At 36.5% G+C, this 25,357-nt stretch overlaps 1 protein-coding gene across 2 annotated transcripts in view; it reads left to right on the top strand.

The window, feature by feature from the left end:
* The window catches only part of dip2cb (disco-interacting protein 2 homolog Cb), a 34,293-nt gene extending 9,744 nt beyond the window's left edge, over nt 1–24,549 (top strand). The window contains exons 2-39 of one of the 2 annotated variants that reach the window (XM_082173433.1): nt 747–818; nt 900–1,004; nt 2,059–2,184; nt 2,274–2,453; nt 2,845–2,979; nt 3,248–3,385; nt 3,596–3,715; nt 4,161–4,358; nt 4,452–4,543; nt 5,623–5,733; nt 5,894–6,017; nt 6,177–6,286; nt 7,196–7,298; nt 7,479–7,543; nt 7,680–7,773; nt 7,913–8,032; nt 8,157–8,271; nt 10,106–10,245; nt 10,424–10,560; nt 11,482–11,690; nt 11,781–11,895; nt 12,778–12,979; nt 13,076–13,176; nt 14,139–14,219; nt 14,376–14,499; nt 15,719–15,840; nt 16,005–16,116; nt 16,201–16,310; nt 16,945–17,075; nt 17,158–17,326; nt 19,128–19,298; nt 19,500–19,529; nt 20,213–20,274; nt 21,531–21,588; nt 21,679–21,753; nt 21,844–22,018; nt 22,166–22,289; nt 23,357–24,549. In XM_082173433.1, coding sequence (XP_082029559.1) covers nt 747–818; nt 900–1,004; nt 2,059–2,184; nt 2,274–2,453; nt 2,845–2,979; nt 3,248–3,385; nt 3,596–3,715; nt 4,161–4,358; nt 4,452–4,543; nt 5,623–5,733; nt 5,894–6,017; nt 6,177–6,286; nt 7,196–7,298; nt 7,479–7,543; nt 7,680–7,773; nt 7,913–8,032; nt 8,157–8,271; nt 10,106–10,245; nt 10,424–10,560; nt 11,482–11,690; nt 11,781–11,895; nt 12,778–12,979; nt 13,076–13,176; nt 14,139–14,219; nt 14,376–14,499; nt 15,719–15,840; nt 16,005–16,116; nt 16,201–16,310; nt 16,945–17,075; nt 17,158–17,326; nt 19,128–19,298; nt 19,500–19,529; nt 20,213–20,274; nt 21,531–21,588; nt 21,679–21,753; nt 21,844–22,018; nt 22,166–22,289; nt 23,357–23,609 — 4,709 coding nt within the window. In that variant the 3' untranslated portion in view covers nt 23,610–24,549. The remainder of the gene's footprint in view (nt 1–746; nt 819–899; nt 1,005–2,058; nt 2,185–2,273; nt 2,454–2,844; nt 2,980–3,247; nt 3,386–3,595; nt 3,716–4,160; nt 4,359–4,451; nt 4,544–5,622; nt 5,734–5,893; nt 6,018–6,176; nt 6,287–7,195; nt 7,299–7,478; nt 7,544–7,679; nt 7,774–7,912; nt 8,033–8,156; nt 8,272–10,105; nt 10,246–10,423; nt 10,561–11,481; nt 11,691–11,780; nt 11,896–12,777; nt 12,980–13,075; nt 13,177–14,138; nt 14,220–14,375; nt 14,500–15,718; nt 15,841–16,004; nt 16,117–16,200; nt 16,311–16,944; nt 17,076–17,157; nt 17,327–19,127; nt 19,299–19,499; nt 19,530–20,212; nt 20,275–21,530; nt 21,589–21,678; nt 21,754–21,843; nt 22,019–22,165; nt 22,290–23,356) is intronic. The other variant, XM_082173434.1, reaches the window with a different exon arrangement.
* Nucleotides 24,550–25,357: the final 808 nt, after the last annotated feature.

Here is a 25,357-nt window from a genome sequence, read left to right as displayed (position 1 = left end):
TAAATGCCTCTTGCATGATTTTTTTGGAGAAAAAAGCGAATTGTTGTTGTGATTTAAAATACAATATAACTTTATAATAATAATAATAATTATAATAAAAGTGCTATAATAAAATAAATATATATATATATATATATATATATATATATATATATATATATGTAAATTATTATTATTACTAAATAAAACATTTAACAAAAAATATTAAAATTGTAATATTTCACATAAAAAATATAGTATTTAAGATAAATGATACAATAATAATAATAATTGTATTTTAGTAAAACTGTAAAATTGCAATATTTATATTTATGTCTATCTTAATTTCTTCATGTTCAAACCTTAAACCATCAAGCCGTGGCTTATAATCACACTATGCCATCTTGTATTTCTATTTCGATTAATCATGAAGCCCTCTTCAATATTCCTCTGGTATTTGGAAATATGACCGAATTCACTTCTGTGATGACTCCAATTAGTGCAAGACAGTGAAATTTTCTGTTGAACGCCCTCTCAAGCCCATTTGTTAACTGTTTGAGGTTCGCTGATGCTCCATCCATGTTGTGTCTAAAACCAACTTCTGAAGTGATTGATTGGCTAATATCCATCTTAAATTCATCTTGGAGGGCCTTTTATCCGCCTTTTATCCGCCTTCTAGGTCCATGAGGAACTGCAGTGCCTGATGAAAAGCTTCAATGATGGCAATTTAGTTTGGTTAATGGTTACCTTTTTTTTTTTTTTTTCAGGTGACATCACACAGAAGGGCTACGAGAAGAAAAGATCCAAACTTTTACAAGCTTACCTACCTCAAACACCAGGTAACACACATACCTTACTTTACACAGCAGCCTAGTGTTTATTGTGTTTTGGCTACAGTTGTCCCTCTGTGTTTACTGTAGGGGCAGAACGCCGCATCCCTGTCACACCATCTTCATCGTCTTCCTCATCCTCCCGTTACCAGCGGCGACGGTCCACTGGCTCAAGGGATGAACGTTACCGCTCAGGTGAGCTAGAAGACACAGATTTGCACAGACACACAATCTGATTTCAGGAGACATAATACTAACTCTTGAGGCAAAATTGACACCAAAATGAATACAAATGAGTTATTGTTTTTTATGTTAATAACATACAATATAGTTAAGCAATATCACACGAGTTTTTTTCTGAATAGAAGCGCAATTGAAAATGATATTGATTTTAAACAACTGTTCAATAAACGAGGTAAATAAAAAATGGTCTAATGAAAGATTCAGTTATTCTCTCATAAAGACAAAGACTTGCTCTGTTCCTGAATGAACCAGTTGTTTGAACAAATACCAGCGGTTTTAGTTTCATATTTAAAAGTTAATTAAAAAAATTTAGATTTAGATTATTAATCTCATAACAATTTATGCTGTTTACATTTACATATGCAGTTGTAATTGCAATTTCTTAATTTTAATCAAATTCAATTAGAATCATATTTAATTTATTGATTAAATGTAAGCATTTGACATAAAAGGCGATGTATTCAATGAGGTTTGAAAAATACTGTCCTTTATAAAGGTATAAATTACCCTGAAAGTTAATTTAAGGGAACAAATATTGCCCCTTAATGGAAACATTAATTTCTGTTACTGAAGTACGTGTATTTTTATTATATAAACTGTATGTGTTAATAAAATACTGTTTATTTGATATATATTAAAACAAAACTATATACACTATAAAAATCTAAATAAAATTCCAAAAATAAATATGAATGAATATCTTTCAAGACTGTTTTTTTTGCATCTTTTGTAATAAATACATTTTAGAAGGTTGTCATGTATCTTCAGCATTGCGGAACATGTGGTTGGGTTTAGATGTAATCTGTGCCAGTGGCATTATTTCCTATATGGATAAACCACTGAATAAATAATCTCCCTAAATAAATCTCAGAACGGGCTAGAAAAAGAGCAACTCTACTGAACTTTATTCCACACACACATAAACATAAGAAGCTTTTCAGCATGATGCACTGTAAATGTACGTATCAAAACTCTCTCTCTCTCTCTCTCTCTCTCTCTCTCTCAGATGTTCACTCAGAAGCTGTTCAGGCTGCGCTGGAGCGACACAGTGAGAGAAAGATGGCTGTGCTGTTGCCATCCAAGCGGCGGTCGCTCATCGGTCAAACCTCCATGGACACATACACACCTCCAGGTGTGTGGATGTGCATGTGTTTGTATATGTGTGAGCCGGTGAGTAAGAGTGTGTGTGTGAGACTGTTCTCTCTCTGTGTGTCTCTCCAGACTCGTCCTCTGGCTCTGACGCTGAGGGGTCTCTAGGGAGGGCGGGGGGTGTCAGCGTGGACTCCTGGATCAGCAGAGCACTTCATGGCTCACCTTCAACATCATCGTCATCGTCGTCGCACAGCAACAGCTCTGCCAATGCAGCCCGACTCGCAGAGACCAACATGCACTCATACGGCCGTAAGAATGCATGCAAATAAACACAGAGACTGAGAATCTGTCATGTGATAAATTGTCAACCAACTCCAATTTTGCTTTCACCAATATCTGGCACAGATTGAATATTGTTGCAAGCATATAGACAGGAAAAACAAGCCAATCAGCTCCTCATGCTCATGCTTCATATAAAATAAATAAATCATTTTTGTTGCATCTGATCTGGGTCTCTTTTAAACTTCATTCCCTTATCAAGATCATCTCACTTCAGCCAGTCAACTAAGTTCAGCCAATCAAATTTTTGCGCTCAACTCAATTCAGCCAATCTGTTCAATTTACCCAACCGATTTCAGCCAATCAGTTATAGAATGCTATAATTTAGCCTTCTGCTCTTTCCTTAAATTTTTCCCCTCAGTTGGCCCAATGTCTCATCTGTCTCTGAAAAGGCGGGGCTTAAGAGAAATGGGTGTTTTTGCTGAGAATGGAATAGTTGGCAGGCACTCCAATGAGTACCAATCAGATCGCCCATGGTCGTCTCTGGATTCTGAGGGTCAGTATTTCATGACTTTTTTTTTGGCCAGAAACTTGTCTGACATATAAGGGATAGTTCACACAAAAATGAAATGCTGACATTATTATTTATTTATTTACTTTTAACTTTTCCTCCACAGCACTGTTTGATATGTATACACCTTTGTTTTATCTGCATGCACTATTTATCTGCACTCACTGATAATAGACCATCACATTTATTGGGGTAAATGGTTTGTTATACTGTATTTTACTATACTGATATCCTGTTTGTTTGTGTACTGCAGACAGTCTGTCGGCCCCTCCTGACATCACCAGCTACATGCCAGACCCCGCCCCCATTTTTTTTCAACGCCCACAGGTCTCCATGATAACCAGGCCCCCGCCCAAATATGGCAATGCTGAGCTGATGGAGACAGGAGATGGTGAGTGTGTGTGTCCAGAGGGCTGTTTTTTCAATGTGTATTTATTCTGAACTAATCAAGTTTGGTATCTATTTGTTGTATTTGTAAACTTTATTCTGTGTGCATGGAATTAAATGAGTTTAAAATTACAAAACAAATACTGTTTAATCTAAATGTGTTCATTGTGAGAATTCGTACTTGTAGTGTAATTGCAAATATGCATAAATGTAGGTGTGCCTGTCAGTAGCCGTGTGTCGGCAAAGATCCAGCAGCTAGTTAATACACTGAAGCGACCCAGACGAAGACCCCTGAGAGAATTCTTTGTGGAGGACTTTGAAGAACTTCTTGAAGGTTAAAATGTTTCCACTATCTTTGTGCCTAATTGTTTGATTTCAAAGATGAATATAACTGTAAATGATTAATATTATAAATATAGATGTTTAAAGACCCACCCTGCACCAGTTCACAGAAACACTTCTTATACTTCCATAGTTGCTGTAGGTCAAAGGTCTTGAAATTCATTACTCTCAGATTAAACGCTCCACACCCTGCACAGAACAAGTTAATTTGATCTAGCTATTTTTGCAAAGATCCAGGTGAAGTGCTTAAAGGGATAGTTCACAGAGAAATTAAAACCCTGTCATCATTTACTCACCCTTGTGTTGTCTTGATGTCATGATCTCACGAGCGAGTAAATGATGACACAATTTTATGGAAGAATAATTTTTAGATAAACATGGGTCTCATCAACATGCAAATGCTTTGCTAACCTTATCTGAACATTTGCCATATGCAGTGCAGCAGCCTGATCCCTCTCTGCCACGCCCAGAGGGGGCGGAGTCAATTCCCTTACAAGGAGAAGATCTCGTCGGACTCAAGAACTGCCCCTCCTCCCTGGAAGCGGCCCTTCTGCGCTGGGGAGCCATTGCACCCAAAGCCCCCTGTTTGACCACTACTCACAGCAATGCCAAACAACCATACACGCTTACATATGGTACACACACATATGTATTCATAGGCGTTCATTTGGTTTAATTCTGTTTGGTTGTGGATGCATGTTTATATCTCTTTGTTTATATGTTTGTAGGTAAGCTCTGGTCCAGGAGTTTGAAGTTGGCTTATAACCTGCTCCACAAACTGGGAACCAAACAAGAACCAATCATCCACACTGGAGACAGGGTAAGTGAGTGGTTAGTTTGTATTTAGGTTTTGTCTTATACACTCACCGGCCACTTTATTATGTATACCTTGCTAGTACCGGGTTGGACCCCATTTTGTCTTCAGAACTGCCTTAATTCTTCGTGGCATTGATTCATCAAGGTGCTGGAAACATTCCTCATAGATTTTGGTCCATATTGACATAATAGCATCACACAGTTGCAGCAGATTTGTCGGCTGCACATCCATGATGCGAATGTCCTCTTCCACCACATCCCAAACATGCTCTATTGGATTGAAAAGTGACAGTAAAGACATTTAAAAAAGTTATAAAAGATATCTATCAAATAAATGCTGTTCTTTAGAATTTTCTATTCATTAAAGAATCATGAAAAAAGTATCACACAACTTTTTTCTCAACACTGATAATAATAAGAAATGTTTCTTGAGCACCAAATCATCATGTTAGAATGATTTCTGAAGGATCATGTGACACTTAAAGGGTTAGTTCACCCAAAAATGAAAATTCTGTCAGTAATTACTCACCCTCATGTTGTTCCAACCCCGTAAGACTTTCGTTCATCTACAGAACACAAATTAAGATATTTTTGATTAAATCTGAGAGCTGGATCACTCCTCCATAGGCTTCTAAGGCATTATAACTTGCTGGCCCAGAAAATGTATTAAAGACATCGTTAATATAGTCCAAGTGACTACAGTGGCTCAATCTTAAGTTTATAAAGCGACGAGAATACTTTTTGTGCGCAAAAAAAACAAAAATAACGACTTTATTCCACTATTCATTTCCTTCTCTCTGGGCCTCGAGTTTTTTCACGTAGTATAACTGCGCAGCACATCTGTGTTGTACGTCACACGTAGGCTCACTATTGGCCGACACTGGTCATGTGTGTGATGCGTGTGACGTACAACACAGAAGCGCTGCGCAGTTATACTACGTGAAAAAACTCGATTTGCCTTGGTGAGCATAAGAGACTTCAAGTTTTTGTAACATTTTAAAGATAGTAATCAGATATAGACATTAATACAGACATATATTCAAGAACCGGTGAAGAATAAAGACTGTGTATGTGTTACTGTAGGTAGCTTTGGTTTACCCCAATAATGACCCAGCAGCATTCATGGTGGCGTTTTATGGCTGTCTCTTGGCTGAAGTTGTTCCTGTCCCAATTGAAGTACCACTTACAAAGAAGGTAATTTCTACTGCAAAAAAATGTCCAACAATAATACATCATGTTAGGCAGGACTGCACATATTCAGAAGATTTAATAATGAGTCATAATTAACCAACATTACACCAAAATAACTTGTAAAATTGCCTGAGGTGTGTCCTCCTGCTCTCTCCCCTCAAAGGATGCTGGTAGTCAACAAATTGGTTTCCTGTTGGGTAGCTGTGGGGTTGCCGTGGCGTTGACCAGCGATGCATGTCATAAAGGTCTTCCCAAGAGTACTAGTGGTGATGTCATGCAGTTCAAAGGTCAGAGACATCATAATATTTGTTAGAACCTCCTGCACACAATTCTTCATAGAGGAGTATTATATATTATAGATGTATGTGTGTTTTTATCCTTACCAGTTTTGTGTGTGTGTGTGTGTGTGTGTGTGTGTGTGTGTGTGTGTGTGTGTGTGTGTTCAGGCTGGCCAAAGTTGCTCTGGGTGCTGACTGACACCAAACATTTATCTAAACCCCCACGAGAGTGGTTTCCTCTCATAAAAGACGCTAACAATGACACAGCGTACATAGAGGTAACATACCATGTGATTGTGTGTCTAATTCATTTTGATTTAATATCATATTTTATTTATGGACCTATTTCTGAATTTTCTATTCATCAAAGAATCCTGAAAAAAAAAATTCAGCAGCACAACTTTTTTCAACTTTGATAATAATAAGAAATGTTACTTGAGCACCAAATCAGCAAATTAGAATGATTTCTAAAGGATCATGTGACACTGCTGCATTTACATAGACCCTAATAATCCGATTGTAATCAGAATACTAGCACAGTCGGAATTAAAAAGTCATATGTAACCACGTCAATCGGAATGAATTGGCCAAATTCGATTAAAATTAATTCGGGGTGGATTAAACCTTTTCTAATCTGATCGAGAGAGCATATAAATTTTATCAGATTGAAAACCAAAACTGGAAAGTACTGCACTTGTGCAATGAAATGGCGTAATGACGTATAATGCGAGGAACAAGCTGTTGTTGTTGTTGAATGAAGTGTCATAAATGAGTGTCGTGTCATTCTAAAAATTCTCCTTCCACTCATCATCTCATCACTATTCCTTGTTTTGGACTCTCATCCACAGACGCCTTGTTTTGGAATGGGTGTTTTTACCGCATTATTAATATAAGTAGCACGGCACAACGGTTCATGTGCTCGTCGTCTCCTAATTAGGACCCGAAATAGATAAGTATCAAGTCTGTTCTTGAAAACAAAGAAAAAATGCAATTTCGGAGAAAAGTATGCGCAAACAGAGGGAAACTCTTTATATACGTGCAGTGTGCGCATGTCAAAAAATTATTTCCAGTTTGAAGCTTGTGACATAAACACACACATGATTTGGCGTGATTTGTAGTTCATTGGCAATGCAATGATTTCATTGCATTTATAATGAGAGTGGCCGTGTTTTGTGGTTGATTGACAGTATAAGACCTGTAAGGATGGGAGTGTGTTGGGAATAACTGTGACAAGGATGGCAATGCTCAAACACTGCCAAACACTTACGCATACCTGCGGATACAGCGAGGGTAAGATAAACACAGCTACATGTACAAAACACAATTACACACACTTAAAAGCACACACATATCACACAATTCTAATTCTTAAAGGGATACCAGCAGAAATATTTCATCATTTACTCAGCCTTGTGTTGTTCCAAACCTGTATGACTTTATTTCTAAGTGGTTTGTGTTGGTGTGTTTCAGCTGAGACTGTGGTGAATGTGTTGGACTTTAAGAAAGGCATCGGCCTTTGGCACAGTGTCCAAACGGTAATATCAGTGACTCCGTTTATTGCATGTTGTCATTTATCAGATGATTTTTGTAGCCTACACTTGATTTTTATTTTATTTTGTCATTTTTTTTCTTTCTGAAAAAGTGATTTCTCTACCTTTTCTCTCTCTGTAGAGTGTGTTGAATATGTTACATGTGGTCAGTGTTCCATATGCACTTATGAAGGTGAATCCTCTGTCCTGGATCCAGAAAGTCTGTCAGTACAAAGGTACATGCACGCGCACACACACACAGTACACATTCATCAGATGTGCTGACTTTTGGTCTCTATGCTAACACAAATGCACACATAGTGTCACACATAATCATTCTTAATCAATAATTAGTTTCCTTCCATGTGTGTGCAGCTAAGGTGGCATGTGTAAAGAGTAGAGATCTACACTGGGCTCTAATGTCCCACAAAGAGCAGACTGACACCAACATGAGCTCACTGAGAATGCTGCTGATCGCTGATGGATCAAACCCCTGTGAGTGTGTTAACAATGAATCAAACCCCCTTTAGTGCTGAATCAGAGCCTGTGTGTGTTATTTTGTGAATCAAGCCTTTACGTTAAGTATATACAGTAATTCTCTCTGTCTTTCTTTTCCCAGGGTCCATATCCTCCTGTGACGCATTCCTAAACGTGTTCCAGAACATGGGCTTGAGGTCAGAGGTCATATGCCCATGTGCTGGCTCCCCCGAGGCCCTAACTGTAGCTCTGAGGAGGTATAATATACTCACACTCTTTGCCCTGGAGGCACACATGTGCAAATGTCATTCTTGTGATCAGGAGTCTGTTTTCAGTTTAAACGCATTAAAATGGGAGGTTCTGTCTTTTGTGGTCACTCATTACAAACAACATAACCAGGCCTACGCACATTCATGCACACAGACTCATAGAACTATTAAGAAATACATCTGACTCAGATTTGTATGTTATATGAAATGCTTGATTAAGAACCGAGCAGTTTTCACTTCACTCAAATACATTTAATTGTGTTTGTGTGTGGTCTAAGTTTAAATACTGTTATCTTACGGGCAGACGGATATTGCTCTCGCATAGCCAGACTTTTCAATATCGCCATAAAGTCTGGTTCACATTGCCAAGAATTGCCTGAATAAACAAAAAAGGTCCGCCTGACCGACGTGTAAAGTTGTCAGCCACTCTTCACTTTTATGTGTGCCATTTAGAGGCTGGTAAACCTGAAATCGGATACTACCCAAAGTGCAAAATGGAATATACAAAATGTGATCACAGATATCTTAAATCTTTCTAACAAAACTGTTGAATGCCCCTTGAAGCGTTTATTAAGGCCGGTTCACACCAAGAACAATAACTATATTAGTGTCCACTCCGATTCACACTATTGTTCTGTTTATTCTAAGTTACCAGTTATGTTGTCGCTCCAGTGATGTAATTTGCCACTTTAAATGCTCAAGCTCTTTAAAGCATTATGGATTAGCTGTCATTGTTTTTATTGTCATTAACTGGAAAAAAATCTTTCTGAAAGTTATTCCAACAATATCGTTCTTTGTGTCGATCGATAACGTTATAGTTGTGGTGTGGACTCTGCTTTTCTTTTTTAGAACTATATCTTTATTGTTACCGTTTAGTTATTGTCCTTGGTCTGACTGTGTACGGCCCTTTATAGTGATGTGGAAATTTGTCAGTAGTAAAGACCTGCACACCTTGTGCCATGATGCATCTTGGTTTATTTAAAGTTGTCAAAAAAAGCACAGTGAAGATATGTCATTTTAGGCTCATCTGTCATTTTAGGATTTTTTTTTGCCTTGTAGTCTACCGATCAAAAGTTTGGGGTAAGTACCATTTAAAAAGAAAGAAAGAAATTAATAATTTTATTTAGGAAGGATGCATTAAATTGATTGTAAGCACATTTGTGATTTTTTTTTTTTTTACTTTCTATTCATCAAAAAAATCTTAAAAAAAGATTATTATGGTTTCCACAAAAATATTAAGCAGCACAGCAGTTTTCAACTTTGATAACAATAATAAATGTTCCCTCTTTTACAAAATCAGCATATCAGAATGATTTCTGAAGGATCATGTGACACTAAAGTCTGGAGTAATGATGCTGAAAATTCTGCCATCACAGTAATACATTACATTTTAAAATATATTGAAACAGTTGTTATAAATTTGAATATTCTTCCACAATAATACTGTTTTTACTGTATTTTTAATCAAATAAATGCAGCCTTGGTGAGCATAAGAGACTTCTTTTAAAAGCATTTACTCCAAACTTCTGAATCTCATGGAAATACCATGTGTTAGACTCTTTTGGTGATGCATTCAATGAGATTTTTGTGGGTGCAGATGCAAGAATCTGGTGGTAAAACTAAACAATGGTAAAACTTGCACAAACCTTTCTTTAAGACTGGTTTTAGAGCCTTTTGTAGCTCCAGGAGGCCAAACCACACAATTCCATATTGTTTATGAAATCTGGAAAATATTGTGTCTATGGTAACATAATATTTTAGTAGTGAGGCATATGGACATGTTTATTCTTTCATTTGTTTGTATGCATGTGTTTTCTGTCAGGCCTCAGGAGGGCAGCTCTAAGCCAGCAGGCCGAGGGGTCCTGAGTATGACGAATCTGAGTCACGGGGTCATTAGAGTGGACACAGGAGAGAAGCTGTCAGTCCTCACCCTACAGGATGTGGGCACAGCCATGTCAGGAGGTACAGAGATTACGAGAACATGAACGAATGAACATCCCCAAAGCATTTAGATTCAGTTCCAACATCTACCTCATAAACCAGCCTAAAGCAGTTCAGCGCTGTTTTCCTCATGTGACCGCAGACCTCATCAAACGACTTTATGGTTCTTGTAAAACTGACTTTTCTCCGTCTCTCTCAGCGTTGGTGTGCGTTGTTAAACTGGAGGGCGTTCCTCAGCTGTGTAAAACCGATGAGATTGGAGAGATCTGCGTGTCGTCTGTTGCCACAGGAACGTCATATTATGGGCTTACAGGAATGAGCAAGAACACATTTGAGGTGTGAAAATACACTATATTTCACTATGTTAATATATATATATCATTGGGTCAGTGCATACATTTTTTTTTTTTTTTTAAGAAATTAATTATTTTATTTAGCAAGGATGCATTAAATTGACAGTAAAGACATTTATCATGTTACAAGAGTTTTCTATTTCAAATAAATGCTTTTCTTTTGCCATCAAAGAATCCTGAAACAATGTATCATGGTATCCACAAAAATATTAAGCAGCACAACTAGTTTTTTTTTTTTACATTGACAATAATAAGAAATGTTTCTTGAGCAGCAAATCAGCATATTAGTATGATTTCTGAAGGATCATGTGACACTAAAGACATGAGTAATGATGCTAAAAATTCAGCAGGAATAAATTACATTTTAAAATGTATTCAAATAGAAAAGTTATTTTTATGTGTTATCACAATATTACTGTTTTTACTGTATTGAATATATACATACCAAAATGTATATTTTTATTAAATGCTGTCTTGTTGAGCATTAGATGCTTTTTTTTCAAAAACATTTAAAAAAATCTTGTTGAACAGTAGTGTAAAACATCTTTATTTTATGTGGTTCAGATAAACGTTGCTGGATTTGTAGCTAGTTTTATAGTCTCTACATGAATGAATTTGCCAGATGTTTTTATCCTAAAAGCAAAAAGCATTGACCTGTTGTTTCCGGTGGTTCAAGCTGGTCTAGTTAGTTATTTACCTCGACTACCAGCTGGTGTACCCATTTTTGACATGGTAGTCTATCTTGAACAAGATTGTTGGGGCTTATAGACCACCTTGGACCAACAAAAAGCTTGTAATGTTCCAATAACCAGACTGACCACCTTAAGATGGTGTGACCTTTTTTCTTTTTTTTTCTTTTTTTTCTGATAAAATTTTGGTAAATATGTGTGTCTCTCTGGTGCAGGTGTGTCCAGTGGCATGTGACGGTGGTTTGGTCAGCGACTGTGTGTTCGTTAGGTCGGGTCTGCTGGGGTTTGTGGGTCCGGGTGGGATGGTCTTCATCTCAGGTACGCTGGAAGGACTGATGCAGGTCGGGGGACGGAAACACAACTCTGATGACATCATAGCAACCGCTCTTGCTGTGGAGCCCATGAAGTTTATCTATAGAGGAAGGTATGTATGAAAATGGAGACCAAAATAATAACCAACCAGTACTACTCTAGAGAGAATCTTGATTACAATGTGTCTTCTCACTGTGTGTAGGACGGTGGTGTTCTCAGTGACTGTGTTGTATGATGAGAGGATTGTGCTGGTAGCAGAACAGAGACCAGATTCAACTGAAGAAGAGAGTTACCAGTGGATGAGCCGAGTGTTGCAGGTACACACACACTTAACAAGGCTCGAGGCTCAAAGTTTGTATTCGTTCTTTTTTTAAAGAAATGTTATTCTTTATTCTCTATACTTTCTATACTCTCAATGATGCATTAAATTGCATAAAGTGACAGTAAAGACTTTTACATTGTTACAGAAATTTCTATTTCAAATAATTCTTTTGAAAAAAATGTACGGATTCCACAAAAATATTAGGCAGCACAACTGCTTTCAACATTGATAATAAGAAATGTTTATTGAGCACCAAATCTGTATATTAGAATGATTTCTGAAGGATCATGTGACACTGAAGACTGGAGTAATGATGCTGAAAATTCAGCTTCATAGGAATAAATTATACTTTAAGATATATTAAAATAGAAAACAGTTGTTTTAAATTGTAGTGATATTTTACAATAGTACAATTTTACTGTATTTTTAATAAATAAATGCATCCTTTTTTGAACATAAGATCAAAAAATCTTTGAATAGTTATGCAACCGTTTTAATTTTTACCTTCTGGTGGAATGAGCTGTCTAACTCAACCTGAGTCTTTAGTCATTTTCAAGAAACTGCTTTTTTTTTGTCATCAACATTTGACCCGTTAATGCTAACACTTTCTATTCTTTATCTATTCTATATAATTTTTCAATAAAAAAACACAAAACAAACCTTGCTATGTGTACTGTACTAGAGTAACTGGGACTTGTCACGGCACTTGCATATTGTTGCCCTATTGTTGGTTTAACTGCTTCTGTCGTTCTCCTCATTTGCTTTTGGGTAAAAGCGTCTGCTAAATGTTTAAATGTATATTTTTGTTGATAAATATAATTAAGGTTGTTAACAATTAATAATAAAGAGTTCTCTGACCAAACCTGTGTGTGTTTAGGCTATAGATGGTATTCATCAAGTGGGGGTCTACTGTCTGGCATTGGTTCCTGCCAACACCCTCCCCAAAACCCCTCTGGGTGGAATCCACCTGTCTGAGACTAAACAGCTGTTTCTGGAGGGGGCGCTACACCCCTGCAGCATCCTCATGTGTCCTCACTCCTGCATCACCAACCTGCCCAAACCCAGACAGAAGCAACCAGGTGCACAAGCCCTTATGTGTGCCCTTATGCATGATGTGTTTGTGTTACATAGAGAGTGTTGTGTAAATATCGTGTGTGTGTGTGTGTTTGTTGCAGAGGTGGGTCCTGCCTCTGTGATGGTGGGGAATCTCGTCGCAGGAAAACGAATGGCTCAGGCCAGCGGACGAGACCTGAGTCACATGGAGGACAATGAGCAGGTAAATTCAGAGTTTGTGTGTCTACAGAGATTTAGATCTCTTAGGGTTGAACAGTTAAACAGAATAAAATCCAAAATTGCTATAATAATGGCTGCGATTTAATAAAAAAAAAAAATAGATGTGCTGCGTGTTTCAGAGTGAAGCGCAGCACTGTGTTTATTTACATGCCAGCAGCTCATGATCCAGTATTTTCCGTGTCTCAGAGCACCTCGGTATGCAGTTCATGCTGCTCCACATGAAATCATCTCAGCATCTGATATACTCTTTTTCATTCTTCGCTTAGGGGTAAAAAGAAGTTTGAAATACGTTTGCAGTGGTTTACTGTTAGCGAACATCCCAACTTCACCCATGCTTCTGGGAGTGTCGTTTAGATGAATATGTAAATATGCCGCACGCTTTCCTTTCAATAACAAAATAAACACAACAAAAATGACAGCGGTGTACAGTTGTACTGTAAAATAAAATTATTATCGATGTTTTACTTAATGAAAATACTTAATTGTTATTTATTAATGATAGCCATAATAATTGTATAATTATATAGAGAAATCCACTCTTTTTGGGGGCCAAATTGTGCAGCCCTACAAAACAGCACAGCAAACCTGGAGCTATTTTTTTTTAAAAATCACATTTTAAATCACAATCTTAATTTTTATCAGAAAATCACAGATTTTTCCCATATCGTGCATCTCTAGGATCCCTGTAGATGGGAAGATAAGAGCCAAAAATGTACTTCAATTGACCTCCTAAAGGAAACCTTTACAAACGTGTGTGTGTGTGTGTGTGTGTGTGTGTGTGTGTGTGTGTGTGTGTGTGTGTGTGTGTGTGTGTGTGTGTGTGTGTGTGTGTGTGTGTGTGTGTGTGTGTGTGTGTGTGTGTGTGTGTGTGTGTGTGTGTGTGTGTGTGTGTGTGTGTGTGTGTCTTTCACTCGGACTGATTATTCTTTCTCTTATGTGTTCTAGTTTCTCTTTCTGTCGGAGGTGCTGCAGTGGAGAGCTCAGACAACACCTGACCACATATTGTACACGCTCATTAACTCAAGGGTAACACACACATATTGCTTTTCTCATTTCCCTCAGCAGTGTGTTTAGAAAATGATTAAAAATCAGGAGCCTTTCTTACCTCCATATGATTTCAGGTGTAGCATTGTGTTTCTATAAGTGTGTGTGTTTGTGTGTGTGTGTGTGTGTATGTTTCAGGGTGCAATAGGAAGCTCTCTGACCTGTCTACAGCTTCACAAGAGAGCTGAGAAAATTGCCACTATGCTGTATGAAAGAGGACAGCTAAGAGATGGAGACCATGTAGCATTAGTGTATCCACCAGGTAAGCACACACGTACACACTCCGGCTAACTTTCTTGATTTGAATTAATAAGAAGTTAAAAAGTCTTATTTTGCCCTTACATAAATTAAGGCCTTTAAAATGTCTTAAATCAGAGCTGAAAGTCTGAAATTCATGAAGTCATGGCATTACATTTTTCATGCATTGCAAAAAATGAAACATTTCCTCAGTACTTTTTGTCTTGTTTTTCAAAACAATTATCTAAATATCTTTAAATCAAGATACATTTACTTGAGGTGCAAATTTAAAATCTTAAAATTTAACATGAAGTGAGTTTATGATTAAACCAAGAACTAACATCTGTCAATGACTTATCAAAACTCCCCTTTGAATTAAGTTTTTTTTTTTAATTTTTTTTTTGCACTCAAGTAAATGCATCTTGATTTAAGAATCTTAAGACATTTGCACTGCAAAACAAGACAAAAATACTGAGGCTACAGTAAAAGATATTTGCATATCCTAGTAGTCTTTTCTTAATTAAAAAGTAACAAATATCTTTTGTAATTTGTATTTAAAACTCTGAAGTGTTGCTAATAATCATTGTGTTTCTCCTTAGACATTTACATTTAGAGAACATATTTATGTAATGTTCAATTTATTCACTTGCGTAAAACCTACAAAACCCCTGTTGATTGCATGATGTGCAAATTAATTAATCTAATATTTGCTGTGAAAAGTTCCCAAATGAAGATATTTTAAAGACAAAGGCACTGAACATACTCTAAAGTTTGCCAATAAATCTGCAGGTTGCAATAATACATATGTCCCTTTATTTCAGCCAAATTAAGCTGTACATAAATGATCTGAGCACCAGTTAATAAACTTCCCACGAGCGATGTACATTTTTCATTTGTGTACTGAACTCTGGTTCAGGGTAGAAATTTGTTGTAGTTTTTCTGTGGTGCTAATTGTAGCATTTCATGAAATCAGATCAGCTACAGCAGACAGTCCTGTTCTTTATATCACATTCAAGAGTCATTCACACTCCAATTAAATCTGTAGAGAAATCACATCACGTTTGCTTTATAAAACATTTGATTACATTAAAATTAAATGAAAATATCACATTACAGTTAAATAAGTCATAAATGAGAATGAGCAAATGTGCACTGGCTGAATTCCAGCTTTTTGTTACAGATGTAGTTTTATTTCACGAATATTTATATCTGTGTGCATTTTTCGTTTTGTTTTTTTGTTTCAGGTCTAGATCTGATCGCTGCATTTTACGGCTGTATGTATGCAGGCTGTATTCCTATAACTGTACGGCCGCCTCACCCTCAGAATATCCCCACTACACTACCTACAGTTAAAATGATCCTAGACGTAAGGACACACCTCTGTCGTGAATTTAATTATTAGAGATATCTTAATTACTTAATAGTGAAATCATTTCAATTATTGTAAATGTGATGCATTATAGAATGAGACAACACATCAGCTTTCGAAACATTAACATTTTGAATGAATAAAAATGTTGGTGTGTCCAGGTGAGTCGTTCAGTGTGTGTTATGACCTCCCAAGCCATCTCTAAACTTCTGAGGTCCAGAGATGCGTCAGTGGCTGTGGACTTTAAATCATGGCCTCCTATCTTGGAAACAGGTGAGTTTGTCAGAAACGTGAGATCTTTGTTCTGAGATTACACCTGTCAAGTGCTCATCAGAAATGTGTGTGTTTATTTGTTAGACGATTTGCCAAAGAGGCGTTGTCCCCTGCTGTTTAAGCCATGTGACCCAGACTCGTTGGCGTATCTGGACTTTAGTGTGTCCACTACAGGCATGCTTGCTGGAGTAAAGGTTTGTCTAACCTGTACTAATCATACCTGTTACTAATGTTGTTTTATGTACCGAATATTGATGTAATGGCATTGCATATTTGATGTCAGTAATAATCAGAATATTCAGCTCTGTAGTATGTTTTTCTTGTGCATTGTAGTTTTCAGATAAAACCATGTTAGTTAAGGTTATTTAAAATAACCTTAAAATAAAATTCTTTATTAAATAATGTAATTAAATTTGAATTTATAAATATTTGAAACGTATTTATTTTATTTTATTAAATATATAAATATATTGTAATATACTTATATAACATATACGTGTGTGTGTGTGTGTGTGTGTGTGTGTGTGTGTGTGTGTGTGTGTGTGTGTTGTTCTATCCTGGTGGGGACTTTAACCTGAATGCACATAGATTCATATTCACACCCAAATATGAAAAATAATATTTAGTTCTTATATATTATCTCATCTTATATAATCTATAATAGAATATGTTTAATTATAAACATTTTCACATGTGGTGAGACTGCCTTTTGGACCCTTGTATATTTCTAATGAAGGGACAAGAAATATGTTTGTGTTAATTATTTGTAATAATTGTGTTAAATAAAAAAAACCAATAATCTTTATTTTTTTCTCTCTTTCTCTGAAGATGTCTCACAATGCAACCAGTGCTCTGTGTCGCTCTGTTAAACTGCAGTGTGAGTTGTATCCCTCTCGAGAGGTGGCCGTATGTCTCGACCCGTACTGCGGCCTTGGCTTCGTCTTGTGGTGTCTCTGCAGGTACGGATCACCTGTGCACTCGCCTGAGATGAACACTCAGCAAACACAGGTGTTCATTTGTGTGCTTGTTTTCTGTGCGTAGCGTGTTTGCAGGGCAGCAGTCTGTTCTGATCTCTCCGATGGATCTGGAGGTGAACCCTGCTTTGTGGCTGCAGTCCGTCAGTCAGTTTAAAGTCCGAGACACGTTCTGCTCGTACTCTGTGATGGAGCTCTGCACGAGATCTCTCAGCTCTCTCACCGACTCTCTAAAGGTGTGCACACACAGACACACACACAAACACACACACCATTTCAATCTGCTTCTCATCAGGATTATTATAGTTAAAGGTATAGTTCACCCCAAAATGAAAATTCTCTCATCATTTACTCACTCTCATGCCATCCCCGATGTATATGACTGTCTTTCTTCAGATAAACTAAATTTTTTTAGGAAAGTAATCCATCTCTGTGTGTCCATATAATGCAAGTGAATTAGCTGCCGCTTGTTTGACACTTGAAAAATCACACAGAGATCGTGACAGTAATCCATACAACACAGTCTTCTGAAGCGAAACGATTGTTGTGTGTAAGAAAAATACTAATATTTTTCACTTTTTTTTTTACAATATTGTTCTAGTGTTATACGAGCGTTCTCAAGTTCAGCTTAACACAAAAGTAAGTGCATTGTGAAGGTCACAAGGAAAGCTCATGATGTAATGGTCTGGGGATGTTTCTTTAACACCCATGTTTAGAGTTTTCCCCTGAGCCTGGCAGTCACGCAGAGTTGGACAGAGGCTGATATATGCTGCGCCATTCTGTATTCTTTTTGCGTTTCCCTCTAAATTAAATATATTCGTTCAAGGGAACCTGTGTCGAATGCATCCTTACAACACAGTAGAAGGTTACAATGGGACCGCTACTTCTCGTGCAAGCTTCACAACGCTCGTATGACAGTAGACCGGTCCGGAAGCAATGATTTATATTTTTATTTAAAAGTTACAAATATTGGTATTTTCTTACAGACACGTTTCGCTTCAGAAGACATTGATTTATCCAGAAGCAATTGATGAGGATCAGTTGAAGTTCAGTCATACCTGCTCAGCAAGCTATCCAGATAGCTAGCAAGATTTGTCTGGAAGCAATGATTTATAGTTTTTAAAAAAGGTTTTTGTTACAGACACGTTTCGATTCAGAAGACATTGATTTATCCGCTTTGGTTGTATGGTTTACGATACGATCGCTGTGTGTGGTTTTTCACACGTCAGCCGACTGGCATCCATTCATTTGCATTATATGGGCTCACAGAGATGGATTATTTTCCTAAAAAACTTGGAAGGAAATGGAAATGGAAGTCATATACATTGGGGATGGCATGAATGTGAGTAAATGATGAGAGAATTTACATTTTTGGGTGAACTATCCCTTTAAATAAAACTAAAACCTTTAAAAATATATTTTGGTTACTTGAAATAAAATAAATGTTAATGCAAAAAAGAAGTGCTGCATGGGATGTATAAAATCTCGGTGCTCTTTGGTTGTGGGATAGTATATCTTTAAAGACAAGAATTCCAAGGCACTCGAATGTTAGTGAAAAATTTTTAAAAGCCTTTATTTCATTCCTGGCTTACTTGAAAATTGGTGAGAATTTGAGATTGGTGAGAACTTCTCACCAATTTTCAAGTAAGCCAGGAATGAAATAAAGGCTTTTTAACTTTTTTCACTAACATTCGAGTGCCTTGGAATTCTTGTCTTTAGTCAAATAAATGTTAATTGAAAAAAGAAAAGAGAAAAAATATTTTATTTCAGCTAGTTGCTAAGGCAACATTTCTTATCATTTAGTTTAACTTGATGTATTGTACTAAAAAACTAAATCAAAAATTTTACAAAAAATAAAAATGACAAAAACACAAAAAATTGCTAAAACTTTAACTGAAATTAAAATAAAAACACAAAATATAGAAATAAAAATGAATTCAAAATATGAGTAGTGTCTCAATAATACTAAAATAACACAGTTTCTCAGTTCACCCCTGTATTTGTGTGTGTGTGTGTGTGTGTCTCTCTCTCTCTCAGGCCCGTGGGATGGATCTGACCCGTGTGCGTTCATGTGTGGTTGTGGCGGAAGAGAGGCCTCGTGTTGCTCTGACACAGTCCTTCTGTAAGCTCTTTAAGGATGTGGGGCTTCACCCTCGTGCCGTCAGCACTGCCTTCGGCTGCAGGGTCAATCTCGCAATCTGCCTACAGGTCAGTATAGGCAAGAATATAACCCACATCGGATTTCATAGTCTAGCGGCATCCCCAGTGTTCAGTTTATTTCTTTTTTCTAGTCCTGTAACTCATTCAACCTTCTATTTGATTTATTGATTTATTTAGTTTTAAGTTTATTATTTAAGTTACTTTTTAACATATTTATACATTACATCTTCCTCTCCTCTCCTCATGTAGCCTCATAGGTTGGGGAAGCTTGCTGAGCAGGTATGACTGAACTTCAACTGATCCTCATCATCTCATAACTCTTGACTGTTCTTCAGTTATTACAACCATATGTAGATGTGGGAGTAAATCTACTAATTATCATCCTTTGTGCATGACTAATTTTTTACTAGCTGACTAATTGGCAAACAGTGTTACCTCACCTCAAATGACTTCAGCTTCAGTGCTCTTGTCCAGAACTGTTCACACAGGTGAAATAATGTGAGTGAGAGAAACGAAAGCATGCTCATCTCTGGATTCAGTCATAAAGGGTGCAAAAAACATTTCTGCCTTTGGATAACTCCTGATTAGCTTCAGGGTGGTTTACAAAAGATGTTGCATAAAACCAAATATATTAGGCCATTACATGTTATTATATACAACTAACACCTTCCATCTACGCTGGGACAGGAGTTTTCCTTCTAGATTATGGATGCCAACAGTTTAACCTGTTTTGAATTAGATGTTTACATAAGGGGAAATATATAATCTTTGAACTAATCTACCTCTATCTTCCTTCTTTTGCTGATTGGTTGAAACCTGTCCATGCACTATACATTTGTACACTTTGTTCACTTTAATGCAAGTCACCTTGACCATAAAAAAGTAAAGCATCATGCTCATCTGGTGGGCGATTAAGTATGTTTGACTGTAATTTATAGAAGGTGATTTGTATGTTTGTGCAGGGAACATCAGGACCTGATCCAACAACTGTCTATGTGGACATGAGAGCACTGAGACATGACAGGCAAGGCATACACACACACACACACACACACACACACATACATTAGGTATTTCATTATTTTCATTCTTACAAAATTATTACAGATTAGACAAAATTATTACAGATTAGAACAGTACCATTCAAAAAGTAGTTTTTATTTTCAACAAATAGTCGGTGAAAGAAGGCCCTTAATGTTCAGAAAATGTTAATTCTCAGAATATATGAAACTAAATATTCTATAATATATTTAAAAAATATATAATATACTTAAATATACGAAAAGACATTCCGCTTTGAAGATATTGACAGGCAAGTGTGTCAGTACATAGCCGAAATAAGAAACGAGGGGCCTCGCTGGTGGGGATGTTCAGCTCTTTACCGAATTCCAGTGACTTCAGCTGAATAACGGCTCTAGTTGTGGGCAGCCCCTCATTTATTTTTTCGTCTACGTACTGACACACTTGCCTGTCAATTTCTTCGAAGTGGACATTTTTAGGACCGCGGGAAGCTTTTAGCATTTTTAAGACGTTTTGGGCTCGCCATCTTCTAACGTTACACTTTTACACACTGTATTTCTTGGCTGCTGAATGGGAGTTGTTTGATGACTCTGCTGCGTTTATCGGTCATGGAGGAAACTCCATTATATAGACAGAACCTCTTTCACATGGAAACATGTGCTAACAATGGAAATTTGCATTCAGAAGTTACACCTTTTGGGGGTATGAGACCATTTGCCAGGAGACCACCTTCCTTTGTGTGCAAGTTCTCTCTAAACTCTTAAAAACCTTATTACCTTTTGTTTTACTTATTTGGAAATGAGACATTTGTACCAGTCGCACTGAGACATTTCAAATGATACAAAACATGTATAATACTCAGATAATTATTCACATCAAACCATATGTATTTTGGGGTAATTTTCATGTGGTCTCAGCATGAGAGAGGGGGAGTGGGGAAGAGGGGGGAAGATGTATTCTGAGGTGAGACTTTGCGTCTCAAATGGTGAGTTCAAATGTTAATTTCCTTTGTTGTCTCAGAGAGCAACTCTCTCTTCCAGTTCTTCCAGTTTTTCCAGTCTTACACTTTACACGTATTATTTAGCTCTCCCTATTGTTGCGGCTGGATTATTTATATGTAAAAGTCTAGACCCTGAATATAAGACAAACCCATTTTTTCAGATGTATTTCCAAGAAAAAAAACAGTGTCATATATTTGGAACAATATAATTTTGTTTTCTATCAGATCCTCATCTGAAGTAAGACTGTATGTGTTTGCAGGGTGAGACTGGTTGAAAGAGGATCTCCACATAGTTTACCTCTCATGGAATCTGGGAAGGTTAGTAAGACGGTTAAATGTTTCTTTATTTTCTTTAACCACATTAGATTCCAAAATGTGACTTTTTTTTCCCCTTAATTTTTTTAACAGATTTTACCTGGTGTACGCATCATCATCGCTAACCCAGAGACGAAGGGACCAATCGGAGACTCTCATTTAGGGGAGGTTAGACCAGTAGCACTCTCTTGTCTATCAGATATGATGTCTCCTCATAACCAAGCATCTCACTTGTGTCCGTTTTTAAAATGTGTGCAGATCTGGGTCCATAGTCCACAGAATGCCAGTGGGTACTTCACTGTGTTCGGGGAGGAAAATGTGCGTTCGGATCATTTCGGAGTCAGGTTGAGCTTTGGAGACACTCAGACTGTGTGGGCCAGAACCGGATACCTTGGGTTTCTGCGCAGGACTGACCTCACTGATGCAAGCGGAGGTGTGTGTGTGTTTGTGTGTGTGTTCAATATATATTGGGCATTTTGTCACAGATAAAGAGGGATTGTCTGTGCATTCATAGAGAGAAAGATATTTGATTTGCATTGAGCAGTGGAGTTGTTATGAGTTGTTTTATGTGTGTGTTCAGAAAGGCACGATGCCCTTTATGTGGTGGGAGCATTAGATGAAGTCATGGAGCTGAGAGGTATGAAATACCATCCCATTGACATTGAAACGTCCATCATCAGGGCACATCGGAATATCACAGAGTGGTGAGCTCACACACACACACACACGAACACACAGAGATTAGGGGTGGGAACCATGTCATATTGTGATGCGATATAATCGTTTTATATTACAGGATATTTTGGGGTTGGTAATATTTGTTTTTGAAATAATATTTTGAAATATTATTACAATTTAAAATAAGTTCTCTATTTTAATATATTTTAAGATGAATTTGATTCCTGTGATGGTAAAGCTGTATTTTCAGCATCATTACTGCAGTCTTCAGTGTCACATGATTCTTCAGAAATCATTCTAATACGCTGATTTGATGCTCAAGAAACATTTCTTGTTATTATCAATGTTGAAAACATTTGTGCTGCTTAATATTTTTGTGGAAATCATGATCATTTTTAGGATTCTTTGAATAGAGAGTTCAAAAGAACAGCATTTATTTGAAGTAGAAATATTTTGTAACATTATAATTGTCTTTACTATTACTTTAGATCATTTTAATTTATTCTTGATTATTAAATGTATTAATTTCTTTGAAAAAATAAATCTTGTTGACCCCAAACTTTTAAACGGTAGGGTATATATGGAAGCATACTTATTTTTACTGGAAATACAACCCAAAATATATTTTTTTAAAACAGCTGAAAAAACTGAACTGAAAAAAAAAACCCATCTGCTGCACATTAAATAACACAAGTTAATAACCAAAGTCTCAACACACTTTAATAAATCATAAAAATAATTGGATAAGCCACATTCAACATTAACATGTGTTTTTCCTGGCAGTCATGAGCCTCAATATTCAAGAAGGCAATAGTTTCCTTTAAATGTCTGTGCCCTTAAACTGGATATGTTATTATTCAGGTAGCCATCCATAAACTTGTTTGCTCAGCAAGATTCTCTTCATAATGTTGCTGACAATACAGTAGTTGATCAGAGAGTGAAAACTAACTGCAGTGCAGATGAAGACAGTTTATGCTAATGCCTAGCGTAGTTGCATTGCACAATGAATACACATTTTAGAAAAGCAGCTACTTGTAAAATCGGCATTCTGTATAAGTTTGCAAGGTTCAAACTTTCTCTCTCTCTCATTCAGTGCGGTGTTCACATGGACGAATCTCCTAGTGGTGGTGGTGGAGTTGGACGGTTCTGAGCAGGAAGCTCTAGATCTGGTTCCAATGGTAACTAATGTGGTTCTAGAAGAACACTACTTGATTGTGGGTGTGGTGGTCGTTGTGGATACGGGCGTAATTCCCATCAACTCTCGCGGAGAGAAGCAACGCATGCACCTGCGAGACGGTTTCCTCGCCGACCAGCTCGACCCCATATATGTGGCTTATAACATGTAGAAACACACATGCGATGATCTTAAAGATAGGCACAACAACCATGATTTCCAGCACCTTCTCACTCTCAGCACTTCTGTCAGCCTGCTAACTGTAGATTGAACGCCCTAAAAATAGCAAACACACACTCGCACATCATTCACAGAGGGACTTAAAAGACTTAAAGGACTCCTGTAGCATATCTTTAAGTTCTTATTTTCATTTTTGATTGTGTTGCCCAATATTTTGCTAGTGTTGGTTATTTTTTTAACTTGCATACTAAATTTAATTTAAAGAATGGAATTTTATATGATAAATATTGCTGTTGCCAATTAAATCCATGTTATTTATTAGTGTTTTTAAACCTGTGATCACAAATATATGTCATATTTGTGCTTTTACGTACTTTTCTTTTGCATATATTGTTGTTTTATGCTAGTCTTTGTTGGTGTCTTTGTTGATACACATTTTTGAAGTTGTATTAAAATATCACATACTCATTTAGCATGTTTATCATTTTAATGATACTAATGTTAAGTCATTTTCATAATTGTTAATTATGTACAGAAAATTGTTTGTTTTGTTTTGTCTAGCTTTTGCAACATAATTTTATGTGACTTTAATAGTTTAGGCTAACATAAGTCATTTTATCATGTTTATGAACAAGATCATATCTGCACTGTGATACGCATAAATATAGATCTATGTGAAATAGAATTTGCATTCTAGACTCATTGCCCAGCAGCAGCTGATCTCTCCTGTTTTATGTCTATCTCTAGAGAGAGAGAAAGTGAGGGAAGGAGGGAGGAATGGACAGAATGACATATGCACAATGTGTGTTTATTATATCTTTATTTATTTTTGAAGCTTTCATTACATGTAAGATACAAAAGCACTTTGATTATGTCACTATGTCTTTTCATATGTCAATAAAATATTTTCAACTATTCTTATTGAGAAAACATGTCTGCCTTGCAAACTTTTGTTGAGGATCACAATGTACATTCACTGCCATCTAGTGAACAAAATGCTAAATGCATGTTTTACACTAATTGAATGCTGAGTGGAGTAAAATATGCGGAAAAGGAATGAACTATAAATGTATTCATATTTTGTAATTTTTTTATTAATTTTTTCTATTAATTTTTTTTTTTTTTTTTGTCTTACAAGCCAAACTGGTTCTCCTGGCCTACTGCATGTCAGACTAGCTGATGCATCAGCTGCTTAACTCAGGGGCAAAATAATGCCAGTTTTTGTTCATAGATAGATAATTGTAAACTTATGAATGAGCTTATATTAATCATTTGAATGGTTTCTACATGTTAAGTTTAGTCCGATAGATAGATAGATAGATAGATAGATAGATAGATAGATAGATAGATAAATAGATAGATAGATAGATACACTGTAAGAAAAAAAAGTATTTTATTATCTGATATAATGTTAATTTACCGACATATTTAAGTATTAACATCTGTTTTGTATTACTGTAATACACTGACAACTACCAATCCTAATGGTGATTAGAGTCACATGATGAATCATTTAAGCTCATCAGGAGCAGTTTATCCACAAGCTGAGAAAGTTCAAATTATTATATAGAAGCTGCACAGTGTTATTCACACAACCTCGAAACACACGACATTTTAAAAATGCAATAAACATTCATTTTAACAACATTAAATGTAACATTAAAACCTAATGTACATAACTGATAAGAAAAAAAAAACTTTGAAGAAACAGTTATTTCAACAAAAATACATCAAATGTGT

This window comes from Leuciscus leuciscus (assembly GCF_965113295.1).
Source record: "Leuciscus leuciscus genome assembly, chromosome: 6".
Lineage (NCBI taxonomy): Eukaryota > Metazoa > Chordata > Actinopteri > Cypriniformes > Leuciscidae > Leuciscus > Leuciscus leuciscus.
The sequence above is the reverse complement of the archived record's forward strand: the minus strand, read 5'-3'. Positions and strand labels throughout refer to the sequence as shown.